We start from the raw sequence: 22,934 nt of genomic DNA, 5'->3' as shown, positions 1-22,934 counted from the left end.
AGGAAGGATATCAAAGGATGCAGCAGGATATAGGTCAGTTGGAAGGTTGGTGGAGAAAATCGCAGATGGAGTTTAATTTGGACAAGAGTCATATGGTGCATTTGGGTGGTCAAATGCAAGAGGGAAGTATATTGTAAATGGCCAGACCCTTAGGAGCATTGATATTCAGAGGGATCTTGGAGTCCAAGTTCATAGCTTCTTAAAAGTGGCAACACAAGTGGATAAGGTAGTAAAGAAGTCATATGGCATGCTTGCCTTCATCAGTTGGGGCATTGAGTGTAAAAGCTGGCGAGTTGTGCTGCAACAGTATAAGACTTTGTCAGGCCACATTTGGAGTACTGTGCACAATTCTGGTTGTCGCACCATAGAAAGGATGTGTAGACTTTGGAGAGGATGCAAAAGAGGTTTATCAGGATGTTGCCTAGATTGGAGCGCATTACCTATAAAGAGAGGTTTTGACTAGAGTGTTGGAGACTGAGGGATGACCTAATAAGAAGTCTATAAAATTATAAGAGCATGGATAGGGTGGATAGTCACAGGTTGGAAATGTCAAATATTAAGGACAATAGGTTTAAAGTGAAAGGGGAAAAGTTTAAAGGAGATTGTGTGAGGAAAACATTTTACACAGAGTGCAGTAGGTGCCTGGAATGCACTGCAGAGGAGGTGGTAGAAACAGAGATAGTTAAAAAGTTTAAGAGGCATTTAGGTAAACACATGAACAGGCAGAGAATAGAGGGATACAGACCATGTGCAGGCAGATGGGAATAGTTTGGAATAGCATCATGGTCGGCATATAGTGAGCCGAAGGGCCTGTTCCTGTGCTGTACTGTTCGATATTCTATATCTCCTGCAGCATTTTGGGATACAATTTATCCGAGCCTGGGATGTGTCCACTTTTACATCTGCCAAAAGCTCCAATACTTCCTCACTTTTTATATCAATCTGCTCAAGAACGGTCTTGCATCCTCATTCTTCCAAGTAAAGACAGATCTGAAGGTAATCATTTAACACACTACCAATATCCTCTTCACACGCTTCATGGTTTCATGCACAGATTGCCTGCTTGATCCCTGGTAGGCTCTACTCTTTCCATGGTTGTTCTCTTTGCCTTGATATGTTTGTAGAATGTCTTGGGATTCTCCCCACTCTTGCCTGCCAATATTTTCTCATGCCCCTCTTTGTTTTCCTAATTGCTTTCTTGAGTTCTTCTCTGCACTTCCTACATGCCTTTAGGGCCACTTGTTATTTTGCTTCCTTTATACCCATTATACATCTCTCTTTTCCTTTTTATCCAGTTCAGAATATCTGAAATATCCATGGTTCTCAGGGCTTGTTAATCTGACATTTCAGAACACGTTGGGTCTGTACTCTTCCAGTACAGAGGGATCTTGGGATGTTTATCCACAGATAGTTGAAGGTGGCAGGACAGATTGATAGGGTAGTTAGGAGGGCAAAACACTTGCCTTTATCAGTCAGGGTATAGTATTTAAGAGTGGGGAAGTCATGTTGGAACTGGGCAGAACTTTGGTTAGACCACAGCTAGAGTACTTTGTACAGTTCTGGTCATCACATTATAGAAACGATGTGATTGCACTGGCTGGAATTCAAAGTAGGTTCACCGGGATGTTGCCAGGGATGGAGCATTGCAGCAATGATGAGAGGCTGGATAAGCTTGGGTTGTTTTCTTTGGAGCAGGTAAGGTTGAGAGGGACCCTAATGAAGGTGTTTAGATTATGCGGGGTATGGACAGGATGAATAGAAAGCAGCTGTTCCCCTTTGTCGAAGGGACATTGACAAGGAGGAATAATTTTAAAGTGAAAGGCAAGAGGTTTAGTGGGGTTTTGAGGAAAAATCTTTTCACCCAGAGGATGGTAGGGGTTTGGAATGCATTGCCTGGAAGGGGGTTGAGGTATCTCACCGCACAGCCTTTGAAAGTACATGGATGTGCGCTTGAGCTGTCACAACATTCAAGGCTATGGGCCTAATGCAGGAAAATGGGAGTAGTGTAAGTAGTAGTGTATTTTAAACGGTAAAGAATCAATGGGCCAAAAAGCCTCTTCTGTACTGTATGATTCTATTATTCTAGGAAATTTACCCAATAGCTTTTCCACCACCAACACATGTGAATGATTGCAGCTTGGATTTAAGACACTGTTTTTCTCTCTATTGAATTACCGAACCCTGTAATTTAGAAAGAGGTAACGAAAGGGCCTTCACAGTGAAATGTAAATCTACCTCACTGCTGGTATACCATAACCTTTTTAAAAATAATTTCCTCTCACCCTACATAACTTAAAATCAAAGGACTTGTATTACTTAAGGGTATTGAGAGATGAGAAACAAAAGTATAGTCATGGTATAAATCAACCATTTGAGCAGACTATCAGGCTTAAAGGGCTAATATCTATGCTACAATGATCTTATATTGCTTCGTTCCTGTATTTGATTATTTACAGGGACATTTTGCAAACCAATGAAATACAAAAAACAAGGAAAATGAAAAATGACGTGAAGATAAAAATTCTCAAATACTTCTTGAACCTATTTAATGGAATCTTTCTTGTAAGTATACTGTTTGTATACATTCACAGCTTCAGAGAAGATATGAGGCAATATAGATACCCCATGATTTTGAAAATTGTTTAAAGATCCATTGATGCTGATACTCATGGCGAAGCATGAAGAAAGGAGGGTCAAGTGGTTGCAGCAACAAGGAAATCTGGAAATGCAGGCAGTCCAGATGTCCTGATGCATTTAATGGTAGTACCTTATTTAAAAGTTTTGTCTCCATTTCCTAGAAGCCAACTAGCTAGTTAGACTTTGCTGAACCTTATGTGTTTTTGGCCCAGTCTGAGTTGTATTGAATTTTGTGGAGGGTGTGTGTCCTAGGATTTTGGTGCCTGATCCAACATTTGGAGCAAGTGGCAAGCTGAATTGCCAGGAACCTGCTCTGGTTTCCACATTGAGTTTCCTTGATTTCTAACTTGCTTGACAAGTCTGGTGAGATAGAAAGGTGAATATCAGTGAGACAAGTTGTTCCACTGATAAGGTATTTAAAAAGAATAATCCCCCTTCAATTGGCAATTTATCACTCCCTTGCTTGAAACTTGCCACTCTGCTTGTGAAAATCACAAAAGGTAGTGCAGGTTGCTCCCTAGTGGAGGTCAGTCAGATTAGACTTCTTGTCTGATTTTGATGCACATGTCACCATAGGCCATGTTGCTCAGAACTCTATGATAATCCGCAATTGTAAGGTTGGTTGGCTGGAATTTAGGAAGGCCTATGGTGGAAGTCTTAAGATAGGACTCAGAGGCAAGAGATCACAGGGATCAGAAAAAGTTCGTAAAGTCCTTGGAGTGAGCAGGAATTAGGGGAAAAATTGGAAGGAACAGCAGAGTAATGGGGAGGTAGGGTGGTAGAGCAAGGCTATCAGAGTTTAGGGGAACTTGGAGGTAAAAGTTGGAAAAGCCTTGATTCAAAAATATTGTACAATCATCTGGAAAATCTGATTCTATGAAAAAAGTAGCTTGACTTGGGTCCACGTGGAGGAGAAACTGTGGAAGACTTGTCCCTCTTGCCTACAAACACTACAGTGAAGGCACTTACCTGATCAATCCAGATATTCAGATGATGGCATTTGCAAGTCCTGGTAAAACCGGAGCACAGCATTTACATTTAAAACCACATATTTGTGCACACAGCCTCATGTATATATTAAAATAATTGACACAATGGACACAATGGGATTTGCATTGTTGATGTTCACTTTTTCCATTTGTAAAATTTCAAAGTTGTAAAATGGATAACGACAAAAAAAACTTCAGCAATAAATTGGCCTCCGTAATAAATACACCACAGTCTTTTACATAAACAAGAACAACCGAATACTTCTGAGTACCAAGATCTTCATATTTCCCATCACCTAAAAATATTTTGCTTTTCTACTTATTGTTTCGAAGGGAGTAACGTCACAATTTATATTCCAACTGCCATACTTTTGCATCCCATGCAGTGCCTTTGTGTCCGTTTCGCAGCTAACTCATGAGCTTACAGTGTCTGCTTGCGATCAGTTTACCATTCCTATTCATTTGTATACCTGGACCAATCCTTTCTCAAACTTTTGATATTTGAAAGGGAGTTTGGTGGCAACCAGATGGGTTATTTCTTCAGCATTATTATGAACCAGACAAAACCCCCTCAAAATATGGTCTAGACCCTAACTTTTTTTTATTTTAAAGGTAAGCGAGAGGGGTTGCATTCCAGATGCAATTCGATTGTCAAACTACTTGACTTAAGCAAAACATATTTTATTTTTACACTGCAGTTAAAATACAGACAAAATAAAAATAAAAGAAAAAAATTGACTTAACTATAACTCTATCAAAATGATTAACAATGTAATATATATACATGTATATATTAACTACTGCTGATTAATTGTTCCAATATATTATCATTCCACAAACATACCCTTGGGAAAGGCAAATTCAGTAAAATAGATGTCTCATATGCAATTCTCGCAGCAGGAAGACAACCCTAGCTTTTAGCTATAACAGAGAGAGGAATAAGAGCTTCCACTTCCAGCTTCAAAGCTCCCACAACTGCTGAAAGCTAAAACTAAAAATCTTGGTTCTGTGACAGCTTAAGTCCACTCGTCAGTCTGCTTCTATCGTTCCAACTTAAAACAAAAAAACCCCAAGGCTTCACAAGCCGTTTACTCTATTGGCTTTGAGCAGACTGGTCGGCATCTCTGTTTCAATCTTTCTTTATAATAAAACCAGGTCAAAATGCACCTCTTAAAGCCATAGTATCATCACTAAGTCTCAGAGACTTCTCAATTTTTTAGATTTACTAACGTATAATTTCTAGAGTCATATTTCAAATTTTATCAAGTGCCAATTTTTGTATTTTGGCCAATGTCTAATCTTTGGGTATTTCCCAAGACTCAGTGAGCATTTAAATATATTTGCCAAGTTCCTTGTCCTGTCATTAACCCTTCAATGATCTTGCTATGTATGATAAAATTGTACCTTATTGCTTAACTGCTTTCAGCGACTTATGTTTTACATGTTTTTCAACACAGGTGGCACAGTGGCTCAGTGGTTAGCACTGTTGCCTCACAACTCCAGGGACCTGGGTTTGATTCCATCTTCAGGTGACTGTCTGTGTGCAGTTTGTACATTCTCCCTGTGTCTGTGTGGGTTTTCCTCCCACAGTCCAAAGATATGCAGGCTAGATGAATTGACCATGCTAAATTGCCCATACTGTCCCAGGATGTGTAAATTAGGTGGATTAGCCATGAAAAATGCAGGGTTACAGGGATACGGTGGGATGTGTGAACTTATGGGGCTGAATGGCCTGTTTCCACACTGTAAGGATTCTATGATTATCAACTTAATTTATACATTTTCCTTTATCACAATCAGCATGTTTTAAGGATCTGGCACCATGGATTTGGAAGTTGGTACTGAATAATTTTCTACCTGCTATATTTGTATCAGTGTGCCAGCTTTGCCCTTTTGAACTGGTACAAGCACGGCAAAAAACTTTCTTTCTAGACTCTTTTATGACAATCAGTTTATTTAATAAGTTTCCACTCTTCTCCTCAGTAGCCCTTGTTAGCTGCCTTCATGAACTTGATTTATTTAATTTCCGTACTCTCTACATTGTGTAAAATTCCTTTTGTATTTGCCTTATGCTTTTATTTATGTTCTGAGTCATTTTGACATTAATAGATATTATCTAATGGTTCCAAAAGTGGTATGGATTTCATCTGGATTCTTCATATCTCTGAAAATAAACCATTTCAGCCTCTAATCTCAAAACAAATATTTTATAGCTTCTCCTGCATGATAAAATAGTGCTTTTTTTGAAGTCCAGTGCTTGATTTATAATATTCTTGTTGGTAATCCTCATCATCATGTCAAATACAATATTGATTACTTATGCTTAAATGTTCCTTCACTTCCTATTTAATGACCATTTCCAATGCATTAATAAATTCCAATCTAATAAATCATTATGCTTTGTGTTCTGGTTGCCAAGATGCATCAAAGTGTAATGTTAGGCTATCTAAGTAAATATGGTTGGTCCTCTGGATGACATGCCTCTATATCCCATTTTATTAGTAGAATAAAAAAATTATTTATGGCTACAGCTTTTTTGTACTTGTAGGAGAAAAAAGAAATGAAAATAAAAGAGTAAAGGAAAAGTAATGTATATTTCTTCTTTTAAAAAGTGTCTTTTGGTTTCTATGTTCATTCAAGTGAAATGAGTAAAGACAATTTTACTCACAAGTGCAGCTAAGTCATTCTATAGAGCTCCACAAAATAAATCACAAAGCTTCTCCTACTGTTTTCGCTTTGACATGTTCCAACATATACCTTTTTCCAGATTATTGGAGCAATCGTTTTTGGATGTGGCATTTGGATCTTATGGGATGAGAACAGCTTTATTGGCACACTGTGTGAGTACTTTTTGTTACTGAACTTAAGACACTGCAGAAAATTAATTTACAGAAGAGAGAAAATTAGAAGAGACAAAACCTTTAGCAGCTTCTTGTTTGACACTAACAATTTTTGTACTAATTCACTGTGATTAAGTGTAAGATATTTATCCATACTTCAGTTATAGTTTAGTTTATTGCTATACGCTTACATAATTACAAATGCTACATGGTGAAATACCATGCACCCAAAGATGTTATGTTCTGGATCGCACCATTCCAAAATATATACTGTCATCAGTAAAACAAAATGATTTACCTTCATGAAGTACCATCCATCATAGATGTATATTGACATCATTAGCTTAGATTTTATTTTCTTCTGAAGTTGAATGAGACCAAAATGGAAACATTCAGGCAGAGTGCCAAAACTGAACTGGTCTTTTGGAGAAGTTGAAGGTAAAAGTAGAACTCCTGAGCTGTTGGATCGCTACTGTTTGGAAGAGAATTCCAGCAGAATTTTCACGCTACGTATGTGGTATTAAAGGACTGACAATTTAAGTGAATGCATTGAGTAGAAAACATAAATACAAAAGCTTTTGAATATATACTGCTAATGTTTTACTGTTTAGCTGTATACTCAATTGATTTAATGTTATAAAAATACAGAGATTTCTCCATTTATCTGTGTGGAAACATATTTTTGTTGTAACTCCACTCATAACATTGAAATGAGGTGTTTACTCCTCAACTCACAACAACCTATGTGAATGTACTCTAACAATGTTGGAGTAGCACAAAAAATTCTAATGCAAATGTAAAACAACATATGACAGATCATATCACTGACTTTATATCTACTCCTGATATCGACTCCTGCCATCAAGAATAGAAGATGACCAGTTCTACATTGTAATTACGTTCCATTCCAAAGGCATTTTTAAATATGATCTTATCACAACAAATATAATGTGCATTTTCCTGACAAGCAGCATGTATTAAGTAAAACTAAGGCAAATAAATATGAAGAGTTCTGCTGTAAATAACATGTTTCTGCCTATAGTGCTAAGTAATAACTGCTGCTAAAATAGTCCCTTCTGTTTGTGTTATTAAACAGTTAGTATGATTACATTAGAAGTTTCTGAACTGACAATAGTCAATGATGTTGTTTGCTGAAAATTATTCCACACATTGGTTTTGCTACTCTGACATTCTAATATGAATGTGAAGTTAAAAGAAAACCTATAGTTTGGAAAGTTTACATTGTTTGAAATTTGTCAATGATAGTTTATGATAACTGTTGAAGCTTTATTTTAATGACTTAATACACACTGGTTTCATTGGATATTTGATACATTTTCTACAATGCAGAATGAGTTTCTGCATTCATTGTTTTCTCCACTGCTCAGTATCTACAGATCATCAAGATATCCTAAGCATCAGTGCTTACTGTTTCCTTGCTATTGGTATTACTGTCACCATAGTGTGTTTGGTGGGATGTATAGGAAGTATAAAAGAAGTGAAACACTTGTTTATTCTGGTAAGTCGAACATACTTTAAAACTTCCTGGCATTAATGCAAAAAATATTTCCTGTAGAATCTTTTTTTTTATCATAGCACATCTTTGTAAGTGTTGCAAAGATGTTACAGCCTAATTTTCCACTCATGATTTGGGAGCACCAAGACAATGCACAGCTGCTCAAAAAGGGAGGGAATGTTCTGGTACTTCAGATTTTTGTTCCATGACAAGATTTCTGGGATCTGTGGCAGGTGTTGACGTGTGATGCCTCCCCATACGGTATCAGGGTAATATTGGCTCAAAAATGGCTCAAACGAGAGGAACACCCAATAGTGTATGCTTCCCAGAATGGCTGATGCAGAGCGCAGATACGCTCAGATAAAGACGAAAGGTTTGGCAGTCATCTTTGGTGTGAGAAAGTTCCACCAATACCCATACAGAAATAAATTTGTACTAGTAAAAGACTACAAAGCCCCGGTAGGGCTACTCATAGAGGACAAGGCCGTGCTGCCCATAGCTTCAGGTCAAATTCAGCAGTGGGCTCTCATTCCAAGCGTGTACAAGTTGGAACACCATCCAGGAGGCCAAGTAGCAAATGTGGATGCCTTGAGTAGCCTTTAAACTTTCTGGATATCCTCCTGCTGACAATATCAGACTGTGGATGCAAAAGGATCTGGGCCTGGCAAAAGTAAAACTGCTGGTGGTGATGGGAGAATCAAAAGGGCCATCACAACCAGAATTTAAACATTTCTGGACCCGTGAGCCCAGATCACCATAGAGGATGGCATTGTACTATAGGGAGCAAGAATGATTGTCCCTAGTAAACATTGCCATCAGATACTGGCTGAGCTTCACGAGCGTCATTCAGGGCTGTGTAAAATGAAGATGTTGGCAACAAATTATGTCTGGTGGACAAGGCTGGATGCTTCATTGTTGGGCAGTGCCCAGAGTGCCAACAAGGACTAGAATTACCACCAGCAGCTCCCCCACATTCGTGGGAATTGCTGGGCAAACACTGGATTTGGTTACATGTTGACTATGCTGGCCCTTCCATGGACTCATCATTCTAAGTAATTGTGGACGCTCCCTCAAAGTGGCTGAGCATGCATAGAGTTCACTTGGCAAACACGGAGACGATGATAGAAAAACTGCATACATCTTTTGCAGTACAGGATCTCCCAGAAGTGTTGGTCACAGATAATGGGCTATCATTTACTAGCAGAGAATTTGAGTATTCCCTAAAGTCAAATGGCATTCCGCATGTAAGAATTGCTCCATATCATCCACCTTCTAATGGTCTGGTGGGAAGAGTAGTCCAAACTTTGAAGGCAGGCATAAAGGAATAGCCTACAGCTTCACTTGATATCAAACTGTCCCAGTTCTAATTTGATTATAGGACCATCCCTCATACAATGACAGGGATGGCTCCAGCAGAGTTGCTAATAGGCAGAAGACTGCACACCAGGTTAAGCCTGATCTTCCTGGACCTGGGGTGGGGTTGAAACAGCATCGGGAATGCCAATGCCGGACACAAGACTACTCTAAGTGAGCAAGGCAGTTTACTTCAGGGGATAAAGTTTGGTGCTGAAATCACGGAAATGGCCCTGCACATGTAAGAGGCATGGTCAACACAATGTCAGGTCCTGTGACATACAAAGTTCAGGTAGGTGAGGCAGTCCTGAACAAGCACATGGACCACATGAAAGCTACTACCTCACAAATCAGGCAGCAGCAAAACATACCTGACCCCTCAAAGCAGCCAGAAAGGCTGTCCAAACTCAAGGGTTCTCCCCTTCCATCAAGCATCAATAAAACCTTGGAATCTGAGATGGACACAGCAGATTTCGCAGCCTTGATGCCTTTACCACCTGAAGAAGTGGATGATTTTCTTCCAAGACACTCTGGGTGCAAGAGGCAGGTTACAGTCTGGTATACGCTGCCCAATCCAAGGATGAGTTGGAGGAACCAGACCTGGTGTGAAAAAGTCCGAAGAGAAGCAACAAGAGAAAGAACAGGCCTATGTCCCTGGACATGGAGAGGAGGGATGTTGTGATTGTAATGATATTGGCCAGGTGGACCCCATAGAATCTGAGTTCCCTGATTGGGGCTGTTAATCTGGTCCAATCAGGGAGCCCTGGGTGACAGATATAAACAGACATATCAGAGGTTCTGTTCACTCTGAGAGCTGGCTCTGAGGGAGCTGGATCAGTATCAAGTCCTATGCATGTGTAAATATAGGGTGACTTGGTGACAGGATACCGGCCTCTTAGGAGTTATTTCAGAAACCTTCTGAAAGGTAGTTCAAAAGTTCTTAGCATGCCAAGCTATGCTTCCACCACCTGTAGCCTCTCATACCATCCATACCAAGCTATGCCCCCTACCCCACAACCACTCTTACTCCCATGCTAAGCTATCCCACCTCCATGGCTCCATACCTTCATTCCATGCCTGTATGACAAGTTATGCTCTCTGCCCACTTTAGAGGTCCTGCTCATTCATTCACTGTGTAGAATAAAAAAAAACATATAATGACAATATAATGTGTTCAACAAAATTTAAGTTTAAAAATATGTCAATAGTTTGTAACATTTTATTTTCTTTAAAAAACAAACTTCTTTCATTTCAGGCCAATAAAAGTGTCAATCATTCAGGCTCTTTACATTATTAATAGCGGAAACTGCAAATACTTGAAATCTCATTATCTTGTGTAAATAAACATTGTGCAATTTTCAGAATATTTCAGAGCTGTCAATCAAGCAATGTTTTCCCTGGGGACCAACTGTTTCAACACTCTAATGGATATCTGGGCACTTAGTTAAACCTTACTGTGCATTGGGGTTTGAGTGAAGAGTTTGGATTGCATGGATTGGATATGGGAGTGTGTTGGGGTATGAGGGGTGAGGGCTAGTGGTCCTTAATGTTGTTACTGTTGCAAGGATAAATTCTCCAGCACTAAAATAGGCCATTTAAACAGATTGCCCCAGCATCCTGTGGTCCTCTGAAATCATCCTGGAGTTGATCGACCCAACTGCAGCCCCTACTTGCCGTCACACACTTGACGTTGAAAATCATGTCCAATTGATTTTCCAACTGAAGTGTTTGCTTGGCTGCTTCAGAAGACTGGGCAATTCAATTATCTTTGTGAGATGGGAAAAAGTGGGGCTGGGAAGGAAAGGGTAAATTCCAAGAAGTATAATGGACAATGGCAAACAAAGCAGCAGGCTAACATTTATGCAGTGGATTCAACTGCATGGAAAAGTATGAAAAGAAAGGAGAACTCAGGAGAGATTATTAAAATCTCCAGAACACAAAGCAGGACAGAGTGTTTGGAAAAGGTTAGGAATCTAACTTCAAGCACATTGGATAAATGGATGACAATGAGAAGAGGCATGGTTATTACTGGAATGAAGGTGTTGTATGCATACAGTATACAAAATAAGGTAAATGAACTTGTGGCGCAGATTGAAATTGGCAGGTGTGATGTAGTGGGCATAAGGGAGAAGTGGCTGCAAGGGGATCAGGACTGGGAGCTAAATATCCAAGGATATGCATCCTATTGAAAAGACAGGCAGGTGGGCAGAGGGGGTGTGATTGCCTTAATAGTAGGAAATGAAATTAAATAGATAGCAAGAAATAAAGTAGGGTCAGATGATGGAGAATCTGTGTGGGTAGAATAGAGGAACCACAAAGATTAAATATGAGGGTAAGCTAGCCAGTAATATAAAAGAAGATTGCAAGAGTTTCTTTAGATATATAAAGGGCAAAAGAGAAGCAAAAATGGACATTGGGCAGCTGGAAAATGCTGCTGGAGAAGCAATAATAGGGAACAAAGAAATGGCGGAGGAACTGAACAAATACTTTGCATCAGTCTTCAAGGTGAAAGACATGAGTAACATCCCAAAAATTCAAGAGCATTGTGGGGCAGAGGTGAGTATGGTGGCCATCACTAAGGAGAAATTGCTAGAAAGACTGAAAGGTCTGAAGGTGTATAAAACACCAGGACCAGATGGACCACACCCCAGAGTTCTTAAGGAGATAGCTGAAGTGATAGTGGAGGCATTAGTAGTGATCTTTCAGGAATCATTGGAGTCAGGGAGGGTACCACAGGAATGGAAATTCGCTAATGTAACCCCCTTGTTTAAGAAGGGAGTGAGGCAAAAGAAGGGAAATTACAGGCCAATTAGCCTGACTTGAGTCATTGATAAGACTTTGGAGTCCATTGTGAAGGATGAGATTTTTGAATACTTGGAAGTGCATCATAAAATAGGGCTAAGTCAGCATGGTTTCATCAAGGGGAGGTCATGTCTGGCAAATCTGTTAGAATTCTTTGAGGAGGTAAGAAGCAGGTTAGAGAAAGGAGAGCCAATGGATGTTATCCACTTGGACTTCCAGAAGGCCTTTGACAAGGTGCCACACAGGAAGCTGTTGAATAATATAAAGGCTCATGGTGTTAGAGGCAAGGTACTAGCATGGATAGAAGATTGGCTGTCTGGCAGAAAGCAGAAAGTGGGGATAAAAGGGTCTTTCTCTGGATGGAAGCCAGTGACTAGTGGTGTTCCACAAGAGTCAGTGTTGGGACCACAACTTTTCACTTTATACATTAATAATCTAGATGAAGGAACTGAGGGCATTCTGCTAAATTTGCAGATGATATAAAGATAGGTGGAGGTACAGGTAGTATTGAGGAGTTGCGGAGCTGCAAAAGTATTTGGATAGGTTAGGAGAGTAGGCAAAGAAGTGGGCAAATGGAATACAACGTGGGAAAGTGTGAGGTCATGGTTTTTAGTGGAAAGAATAGAGGCATAGACTATTTTATAAATGGGGGAAAATTAAGAAATCTGAAGTGCAATGGGACTTGGGAGTCCTAGTCCAGGGTTCTTTTCAAGTTAACATACAGGTTGAGTCAGTAGATAGGAAGGCAAATATAATGTTGGCATTTATTCCTAGAGGACAAGCATATAAAAGGAGGGATGTAATTGTGAGGCTTTATAAGGGTCTGGTCAGACCACATTTAGAATATTGTGAGCAATTTTGGACCCATATCTCAGAAAGGATGTACTGGCCCTGGAATGGGTCCAGAGGAAGATCCCAGGAATAACATATAAGGAACTTTTGAGGACTCTGGGTCTATATTAGATGGAATTTAGAAGGATCTAATTGAAATTTGCAGAATACTGAGAGGGCTGGATATAGCAGGAGACACTAGGACCCGAGGGCACAGCCTTTGAGTAAAGGGAAGACCCTTTAGAATGTAGATGAGGAGAAACTTCTTCAAACAGAATCTATGGAATTCATTGCCATAGAAGGCTGTGGAGGCCAGGTCATTGAGTATAGCTAAGAAAGAGATAGATAGGTTTTTGATTGTTAAGGGAATCAAAGGTTATGGGAAGAAGGTGGCAGAATTCATTGAGAAACTTATTAGCTATGGTTGAATGGTAAAACAGTCTTGATGGACCAAATGGCCTAAGTTCTGCTCCTGTGTCTTATGGTCTTACAGGAGTTGCATAAACAGCAGAGTAGGCAGCATTGGATAGTTTTCATAACTGAAGGTTATTAGTAAAGCTTTCACTCTTATTTTTTTCTGGTGCTGATGTAAAATTAGCAGATGCTAGGGTATTTTAAATCTCCAGAAGAAAGCCAGAGGTGGACCCACACACTGCAGCTGCAGTGTGAGAACCAGACCACATTAATACTCAGGCCTCATTAACAACCAATAGCTTGGCCAAAATGAAAATTGAGAGCGATTCATTGAATCTAGTTGATTAATGTCAGGCAGTTCAGACACCATCAGGCTAGGGGTCAGGCTGGTCATGACAGAGTTGGTGGGAGGTTTGTGAGAGCTTTGGAAGCTGCGTGGGATGGGGAGCCTTATCTCTAGGTAATATTGATTTTGTTCAAAACTATAAAATGCACAATAGAAAATCACAGCCTGTTTTACATCTCTCCCAAATTTTATTTACCCTTTTATTTCCTGTATTTGAATGAAGATTTTAAGAGATTGGCAGTTGATTTTGTATCACCACTTCCACACTATTACACAAACAACCTTTACTTCCTTTTTAATATTGAACTGAATAGTTTAATATGTTGGAAATGCTGTTAGATTTGTTGAATTGATTTAATTATTTTTGTTTTCAGTACTTCTTATTTCTAATTCTTATCTTCATTCTGCAACTTGCAATTGGATTGGCCGTACTTTCACAATATAGCAATGTAAGTATGCATTTTGTTGTTACCATCTAAACACAGATATGACCATTCAGTTATAGAATTAATGTAAGTTTATAAATGGATTAAAGAAGTGATTTACCAGGATGTTGCTGGATATGGAAGGTTTGAGTTATAAAGAAAGGCTGGATAGGCTGCGACTTCTTTCTTCTGGAGTGCAGGAAGTTAAGAGGTGACCTTAATAGAAGTTTTTAAAATCATGAGGGGTATAGGTAGAGTTAGTGGTATTATATCATCCGTAGGATGGAGGATTTCAAGTCTAGGGGGCCACATTTTTAAGGTGTGAGGAGAGAAAGTTTTGAAAAAAAGACATGAGAAGCAAATTCTTTACACAGAGGGTGGTTCGCATGTAGAATGAACTTCCTGAGGAAGTGGTGGATGTGGGTACAACTATAACATTTGGATAAGTACATGAATAGGCAAGATTTGGAGGGATATGAGGCAGGAGTTGGCAGGTGGGACTAGCTTAGTTTGGGATTATGTTTGGCATGGGCTGTTTGGACCGAAGTGTGTCCGTGCTGTATGACTCCATGACTTTATGACTCTGAAGTGAAGATGATTGATCTTGAGCTCCAGTTAGTTGTTGTAGTAAATGATAAAGTGTTTTTTTTTTGCATAAACTCAATTAAAATAATCATTAATCTGCATTCTGGCTTTATTCTGTGCTATCATGATCTTTGCCTGCTCTTGTAAACTGACAGCGTACCTTTAACAAAATGTCTAAAATGTAACACAACAATGTAAAAATGGACATTGTGAAGTAACTGAAAGCAGACAGAACATTAAACATGGTGAAAGTCATATACAACCATTGCTACATCTCCGACATATTATGGTACCAATTATTTGCATTTAATATTAATGTTATCGTACAGAAAATAAGTAAACCCCATATATTGAAGTATTGATTTATTTTCTGGTGACATGATTTTAAATATTGCTCCATTTTCCATTAAGAAAATGTGTTTGGTCTATGAATATCTGATAAAATGTGTGTATTATTTCCCACAACAATCCTCTGTTCTGTCAAATTACTTTTAGAAATTTTCTAATTTGCCCAATTCCAGACATAAAGCATTTATAAACATTGTTTAGCAAAGAGGCTAGTGGCAGATTTAAGGTCTGAATGATAGCCAAGAGTTTCTACAGTGGAAAGCAAAAATAAGAACAATGTCAGAAGATTAAAATAACATAAAATAACAGTTGAAGTAGTGATGTGTCTCAGAACCGCTGTGAACTTGAAAAACAAGGTAAACTTTACCATTTGTAAAGTTATCTGAAATGGTTGGTGCTGTTGGATGGTACTTTCTCACTCAAATTTTCCGCATTTCATTGTATGCTTACGCTGACTCTTAATGTGTACGTGCCACATCAGATGTGTTCATGGATTACTGTGGCACTAAGTGCTCTTCCGTGTGAGTATAGTATTTTCTCCCCTATAAAGCCAAAGCTCTCAATGATGTCACAGAAGACTATTATATTTACTTTAGTGAATTAATCATCAGTAGTTTATTTGGAGTTAAAAGATTGGTTTCCTTTATTTTTCTGATATTATTGTATCACACACACAGGAAATTAATTGCCAGTTTCTAAAGTCTTTCAAAAACCTCCTTGAGTCAGTGTTTTGTAATAAGAAGCAACTAATGTTCAACAAATTAATACAGATTGAACATGCAAAATCGTGACACCAGTAATTGACTGATTCACTTTGTCTGTTTTTACAGTACTGATTTGATTTTTAGTCATGAAGCTTTCGGTTTCTAGTCTTTTTGGGTGTATTTACAAAAGGATTACCTTCTGGCTAGGTTGTGTTGCAGGCCTTTAAGTGAACATTCAATCCAATTATATTTAATTTTAACAGATTGCAACTCTGCTGGATAAGAAAACCATTGAGGCTATTAAACATTATGGCAATGATAGCTTTTCCAAAGAATTGAAATGGAACTTATTGGATCTCATTCAGAACGAAGTAAGTTTACAAAAAACAAACACATTAGCAACAAAAATAATTACACTTTATAGTTGGCAGGATCACTTCTTTTGTCCAAATTTTAAAGAATTGTTTACTGTTAATGTTATAGAACAAAGCTTTCATTAAAAGGCAGCCTGGTACTCAAGGCTTTCGTGACACTGTGGTCATATCCCTGAATTGGGCCAGAAGGTCTGGATTCAAGTTCCACCTACCATGGAGGTTTGTCCAAACATGTCCAAACAGGTTTACTTTATATATAAAAAAAAGCAGCCTGAAGAAAGTCTGGGCCACTGTATCTGTACATTTGTGTAGCAACTCATTCTCATAGAATATTACAATGCAGAGTACATCTCCAGCATATTGTAGGTCCAACAATGTGAGTAACTCTGTAACTTATTTCTATGCCTCCATTTCCATCTGCAGGTTTCAAGCACAGAAAGAAATGCTCTCTCCATTCTAATGCAGTATTCAGCTTAACTTGCTCATTCTAGTCATACTTGGCTTCTGACCAATCACCTCCAAACCCTATAAGGCTCATATTCTGTATGGTTGCCTTCATGGTTATCTTCCTGCTCTGTTCCTTTGCATACTGAGGGGTATGCCTCTAGATTAAGAACCAAAAGAACTGCGGATGCTGTAAATCAGGAACAAAAACAAAGTTGCTGGAAAAGCTCAGCAGGTCTGGCAGCATCCGTGAAGGAGAAAACAGAGTTAACGTTTCGGGTCTGGTGACCCTTCCTCAGAACTTCCAGCAACTTTGTTTTTATGCCTCTAGATTCTCTGTTTCCTACCTGAAGATCTTTTTGCAGTAAACTCCTGATGGTTCCTAATCTCAATTTCTGTGGCTCCACCAGGGGATAAACCTTTATAATCGAACCATCTTTGGGTCCTAATTTGTATATTTAAATAGTATCTCGCCTCTTTCAGGTCGGCAGACTGTTTGCCCATGTACAGGCTCACGTGAAAATTAGGACAAAGGTCTGGTGTTTGAAGGGGGCTTGCAACAATTTTGTGCCTGAAACATTTAGACTCCATTTACCTGTTATGCCTCACTGTGGTCACACTCTGCAAATGAAGCCCTGCTATGTCTGGAATCATCACAAAAGTTAAAGTTTTTTTAAAAAAGTACACCAAGTTCCTCAATTTACCCAAGTTGACAGAAAGCATGAGCTGTGTTTCTGTACTTAACATTGGTGCTATTAATTACAGATAAATATATTCTAGTTACAGGTAAACACTGATGAACCATCAACATATCACTCTACTGTTTAAACTCTAATCCCTTTATTAAACTCCCACTGTACATACGAAGACATACAAAAAATATGGGTGTCATGGGAGAAGGGAAAGATTAGGAAGGCAGTTCAATAGACCCTTGTCACAAAGTTCGCTGAGATATGTTTTATCCCATGAAAGGATTTTCTGCTCCTTAACCTTCTTCCTTCAGGTATTTTCACTTGCAGGAGTCAAAGAGTGGCTGTTTAACACTTATAAAGTCTCTGACTGATTAGTTAGAAGCCATATCTTAAGGCATTTGCTTTCTTCAGGCTTGAGTTGTTTTTACTGCAGAGAAAGGACAACTCCTTTTTTGGATGTCAAATGGCTTCTGCCCAAGCAGTCACACTCAGCTACCTGGGAGCCAATCACATAGTTGTTGGCAGGCAGAAGTCCTTTGTCATTGATAACAGGTCACCACTCCCCAGACTAATTTGATACTTGTTGCTGACTAGATGAATCTCCACTCTTACACACGCTTTTCTGCAACTAGACTTTCTCACTGCTCGAACAAACAGCTGTATGAACAGTGCTTTTCAATGAGTGTCAGATGACTTGCTTTTTAAAATGTAGTAAATCCTTGGGTTTTAAAACAGTCCTTTACGCATTTCAATCTACAATCAAAAAATAAAGAAATGTAGAAATACACAGTCTTTACATAGACCAGCTCCACCAACTTTAGCTGCAGTGCCACTCCCCAAGTCCTGTTGGACCACAGAATCTCTGTCCATGGATCTTCCCCATTCTGAGACCCCATGATTCCCTCTCAATACTCAAAGCCCCCACCACACTCCCGGAGATGCCCTAGAAAACATATTTAACTCTTGGGAACGTCCTCCTCCAGTGATTTCCACCTCATCCTTCCAGAACCTTCCTTTGACCCTCTCCCAATACCCTAAGCCTCTAGTAGTCCACAACAAAGGTTTACTAAACCATCCAACTTATTCCCAGGACTGCAAGATACTGAAGTCTCATAGAATAATGGTATTATCACTGGACTGTCAATCCAGAGACCTAGGAATGTTCTCGGGACCCAGGTTTGAATCCCACCATGGCAGATGGTGGAATTTGAATTCAATACAATTCTGGAATTAGGAGTCTAATAATGACCATGAAACCATTGTTGATGGTCAGGATAAGTCCATCTGGTTCAGTAATGTCCTTTAGGGAAGGACACTGCCTTCCTTACCTGGTCTGGACTACATGTGACTTTAGACCCACAGCAATGTGGTTGAAATAACTACTCAGGGGTCAATGTCCTGTCACCAAGTCACCCTTTATTTACATGTGCACTATACATCAGCTATGACCAGCCAACTCGAAGCAAGTCTCTAGATGAGGAGACCTTCTGAATCCCTGTTTTGAATCCTCTGTCAGCCAGGGATTCCTGATTGGTCCAGGTTAACAACCCCAATCAAGAATCTCATAGTGAACCCTAGTTCCAATCACTATAGTACTTGACTCTTAACTGTCCTCTGGGATGGGCAATAAATACTGGCCTAACCAGCGACACCCTCAAACCATGAATAAACAATAAAAAAAAGACCAAAAACCTGGTAATAGCACTTTGAATAATAATTCTATTTTATTCTTAAAAGTATTCAAACACACAGTGAGCAGCACATAAAATGACTGATAAAATGAATACACCTTGATTGTTAACTCTCTTTTCAAATGTTATTTGTTTTTGTATCCTAGCTTCAGTGTTGTGGATATTACAATTCCACAGATTGGGAACAGAATGATCTGATTGGATTGATGTCTCTCCCTTGCTCATGTAGCAATTCTACTGTGGATGATTCTAATTATTTTTGTCATATCACTGAGAATACCTACATATACCCACAGGTAAGGTATTAACATAGCTTCCATGTCTCCATAAATATAAATTGAAAATTGAAAAAAATAAAGTGCCTACGTACATTCAGCATTAATTTTAGCGTAAAATATCTCATAATACATAGCCAATAAAAGGCCTAGGTTTTCACTCCATGGTTTCTTCTTTCCCCTTTCATATAATCCCTTTTCACATCTTATTGAATGGACTGCTTCCTTCTTGGCAATGGTGGTCTCTCCCTTGTTTCTAAATATACAGCTGGGATCATACCCTGCAAATGTAAAGAATCCCCCCCCCCCCGCCAACCCAAGAGAAAGGGATCAAAGTCATGATGTGATCAAAGTGGTGGACAGGGAGCTTGCTCTAATTGATTTTTGCTGGGAAAAGTTAAACGCTCCCTTGGTTGTTGCCCTCTAAAGCTCAATGACGCATCTCCAAAGACAATAATTAGTGTTTACATGATTTAACACACAGGCAATTAAATAGGTTTTTTAAAAAGTGTAACAGGATCTCCAGCAGCAGGTGTTTACAATGATGGAGGTCACTGACCAGAGAGCAGTGCAGTTCTCCAGGACTTCTACCAGCAGATAGCGATGGTGAGGCTGATTAGTTGTGAATTGATGGGAAACCAGCCTTCAGGCATAAGAATACCCATTACAGAGAGCTACCAGACAATTAAAAGTTGCCTAGTACTGGCAGCCCTCACAGAACCAGTCACCACCACTAATAATTCATTTAGAGCTAGATGAGGCAAGCTGCATTGGACTGGGAATGATAGGTGAGTCTGGGATCTCCCCACATGGCAAGCTGATAGGGCCCAGCCCAGGTTGTGGAGAGCAGGTGCTTAACAGACAGTGGGTGGAGGGCTATCCAATGAGCTCTGGCGGTCTGGAAAGCTGTGATCCCCCAAGTGAAACCAGCTGCATGGGAAGACCTGCTGTGATCCATCCATTCTTGCTGAGGGCTGCTCCTGCCACTGGTTAAATTCTGGCAAGATGAGGTCCTTAATATGAGAGGATGTCCAAGCCTATTTGTGAAGAATACAACAAGACTTAAAGTGCTTCAGTGGAGTCTGTTTGTTGCTTTCCATTGAGCTTACATCTCCATTCCAAACAATCCCCCTGGTGCTGGACTGGCTGTTCTTTATATATACATTAAAGTACGCTTTTTAATAAACTAAATTTGACCAAAACAAATCAGATTAAAAAAAGACAGCTGTTTAGTATAAAATATGAAAAGAAACATAGATCTCAGTAGTCTTTTTAGGAAAACAAATCTGTTTATTTACAAAAAAGTTGAAATATTTTATATAAGTAAATTTTATTTTTACTTAAGTATAACTAAGTAATCAATATCCCAAATCTTTTTTATTACACAGCCTTCAACTACTCAATATTTAAATCCATGGATAGAACTTATTAGCTAGTAGCACTTGAAGTGGGCAGTAATACTATTTGCACCATGGGAAAAATTGTGGTGGGGCAGGTAGGTAAACAGCTGGCAGACAGCCCATTGGATCTTATTTGACCCCCGCCCTGTCAAGCCAACTGGCGGGAAAATGGAAAATCCAATTCTTAGATTTTAAAAGAAAATGAGTATCTCACGTACTAGAACTGGCAAGAAAATTTTTGTTCTGAAAACCCTGCTGCTGGAAATTAAATTACTGTTGAATTATCTTGGGAATGTTATAGTATGGCAGTGCAACATATGCTGCTATTATATTGTTCTTGCATTTACACTTTCTTTCATTCAAACTATTTGAAGATTAATTCTTAATTCAGATTTAATTTCTGATGTGATGTCATTCTTCCTTACATCGCTCTATGCAAACACAGCAAAGGGTGCAGAGGGGGTGTTCCAAAATATGTCAAAATTTGAAACGTAAATAAGACTTTGGCAAAAAGCTTTCTTGAACCCATGGTGACTCAGTTCAGATACTTCTGAATTTTCATGTCAACACCATTTTTTTTGTAAAAACTGGAAGTCAGATTTTGGGATTTTGATTCATTGAAGATTAAAATTAAGTGGTCAACAGGTGGAGCCAGGTCAGTTTTGTTTAAGAAACATTTCCTTGGGCTTTAGTTTGGGGGAGGAAGTGAATGGGTGCTAAGCAGGAGGATAAAAGCTCTGATGTTTCTTATAGGGAAGTTCCTGACCCATGTTGTTCTTGTAAGCACAGCCAAATCTTGGGAGTCAACATGTGTAAAACTGAAAGCAAGTCTATCAAAATGACAAATATGAAACATTTTGCTTTTTGTATGTTAGATGATGATTGTCAAAACCTTTTTAAAAATTTCTGTTTTACAGTTATTTGCTTTAAATGAAAACAAAATCCTTTCAGTGTATAACCTGATCATTTATACAACTTGCCTCGTAGGGCTGCAGCACACACATGAAACAATGGCTCAATGGCAACGTTGCAACTGTTCTTGTAGTTGCTGCTGTTCTCCTCCTAATACAGGTAAATGAAATCATTTTGCATCCAAACATGGATCTGCGGTTAAGTTAATATAAGTAAAACTTAAAGATGATCATATTGCTCAATGAAAGTATTGCTCCTGACATAGGATAAACAAGACCAAGTCTTCTTTTGGCCATACAATTCCCAATTTTCCTTATTTCTGGTAATATTATAAATGTTAAGTAACTAAACACTCACTTCAAGTCAACAACTCAAAATAATTTTGTTTTAATTCTGCTTTGACAAGCTCAGTATGAGTATTGAATGACTATCTGTGCTTGCGGCGCTGCAATGGACATTTTAATCTTGCTTTGAATATGAATATTTTAATAGCAAAATTCTCGCTGCATTACAAGCAGATAAATTGGATCAGTGCCATGTCAACATGCTCTTAGAAACCAATAATGCCTCACATTTTGATGCTATTCTTTGCCTAGTTAGCTAAGATACTAATGGAGACCCCAATTGACTGTAACATCATAAGGTTAGGGAAGGGAATGAGTAGAGAAAGTTGATATTCCTGATTGCCATCAGCAGTCATAACTCAGGAGACACAAGTATGGCTGTGGCATGAAACTAGTCTCAGTTGTGATTGGCCCTATTGTTTGATGAGTTTTTGATATTACAATAGGACAGAGTGGAAAAAGATGCAATAAAGAAGTGAATGTGCACTGGGCAACTAATTAAAAGTTTTGGAGCATTGTGCTCTATTTGATTTGGTTCCATGGATTCTTAGTTAAGGAGAAAAAGGTCTGTTCACGTAGTAATTTGTGAACAAAGGATCAGGGAGTGAGAAAACTAGCTTACTTATAAGTTCTGGGAATGTAGTGGATGCCAAAGGTCTGTTTCTTTCACTATTTATTGAGAGGGGTCTATTTGTTTACTTATTCATGGAGAAGGTTGAATATAAGAAGGATGGATCAGTTCACTGTTATAGTTGGCATTCACTGCTGGTGTAAGCCTTGTCGGATTGCTTTTTTCCTGTTTTTCTTTTGTCGCCTTAAGCACAGACATCAGTTGGTAACAACTGCAGAATCTGATCTTTGTATTTGACATAACAAGGTGTAGAGCTGGATGAACACAGCAGGCCAAGCAGCATCAGAGGAGCAGGAAGGCTGACGTTTCGGGCCTAGGCCCTTCTGAAGAAGATTCTTATTGTCATCGAATAGGTTTGAATTTGGAACAATGGGTCTGATA

The 22,934-nt window shown here is 39.0% G+C and overlaps 1 protein-coding gene across 2 annotated transcripts in view; it reads left to right on the top strand.

The window, feature by feature from the left end:
• LOC109929827 (CD82 antigen-like) overlaps positions 1–22,934 on the top strand; it is a 30,413-nt gene that overhangs the window by 3,115 nt on the left and 4,364 nt on the right. The window contains exons 2-8 of one of the 2 annotated variants that reach the window (XM_020529411.2): positions 2,457–2,562; positions 6,394–6,466; positions 7,855–7,985; positions 14,103–14,177; positions 16,054–16,161; positions 19,138–19,287; positions 21,654–21,737. In XM_020529411.2, coding sequence (XP_020385000.1) covers positions 2,497–2,562; positions 6,394–6,466; positions 7,855–7,985; positions 14,103–14,177; positions 16,054–16,161; positions 19,138–19,287; positions 21,654–21,737 — 687 coding nt within the window. In that variant the 5' untranslated portion in view covers positions 2,457–2,496. The remainder of the gene's footprint in view (positions 1–2,456; positions 2,563–6,393; positions 6,467–7,854; positions 7,986–14,102; positions 14,178–16,053; positions 16,162–19,137; positions 19,288–21,653; positions 21,738–22,934) is intronic. The other variant, XM_048607761.1, reaches the window with a different exon arrangement.

The sequence above is a fragment of the Rhincodon typus genome, chromosome 18, assembly GCF_021869965.1.
Source record: "Rhincodon typus isolate 14 chromosome 18, sRhiTyp1.1, whole genome shotgun sequence".
Taxonomy (NCBI): Eukaryota; Metazoa; Chordata; class Chondrichthyes; order Orectolobiformes; family Rhincodontidae; genus Rhincodon; species Rhincodon typus.
The sequence above is the reverse complement of the archived record's forward strand: the minus strand, read 5'-3'. Positions and strand labels throughout refer to the sequence as shown.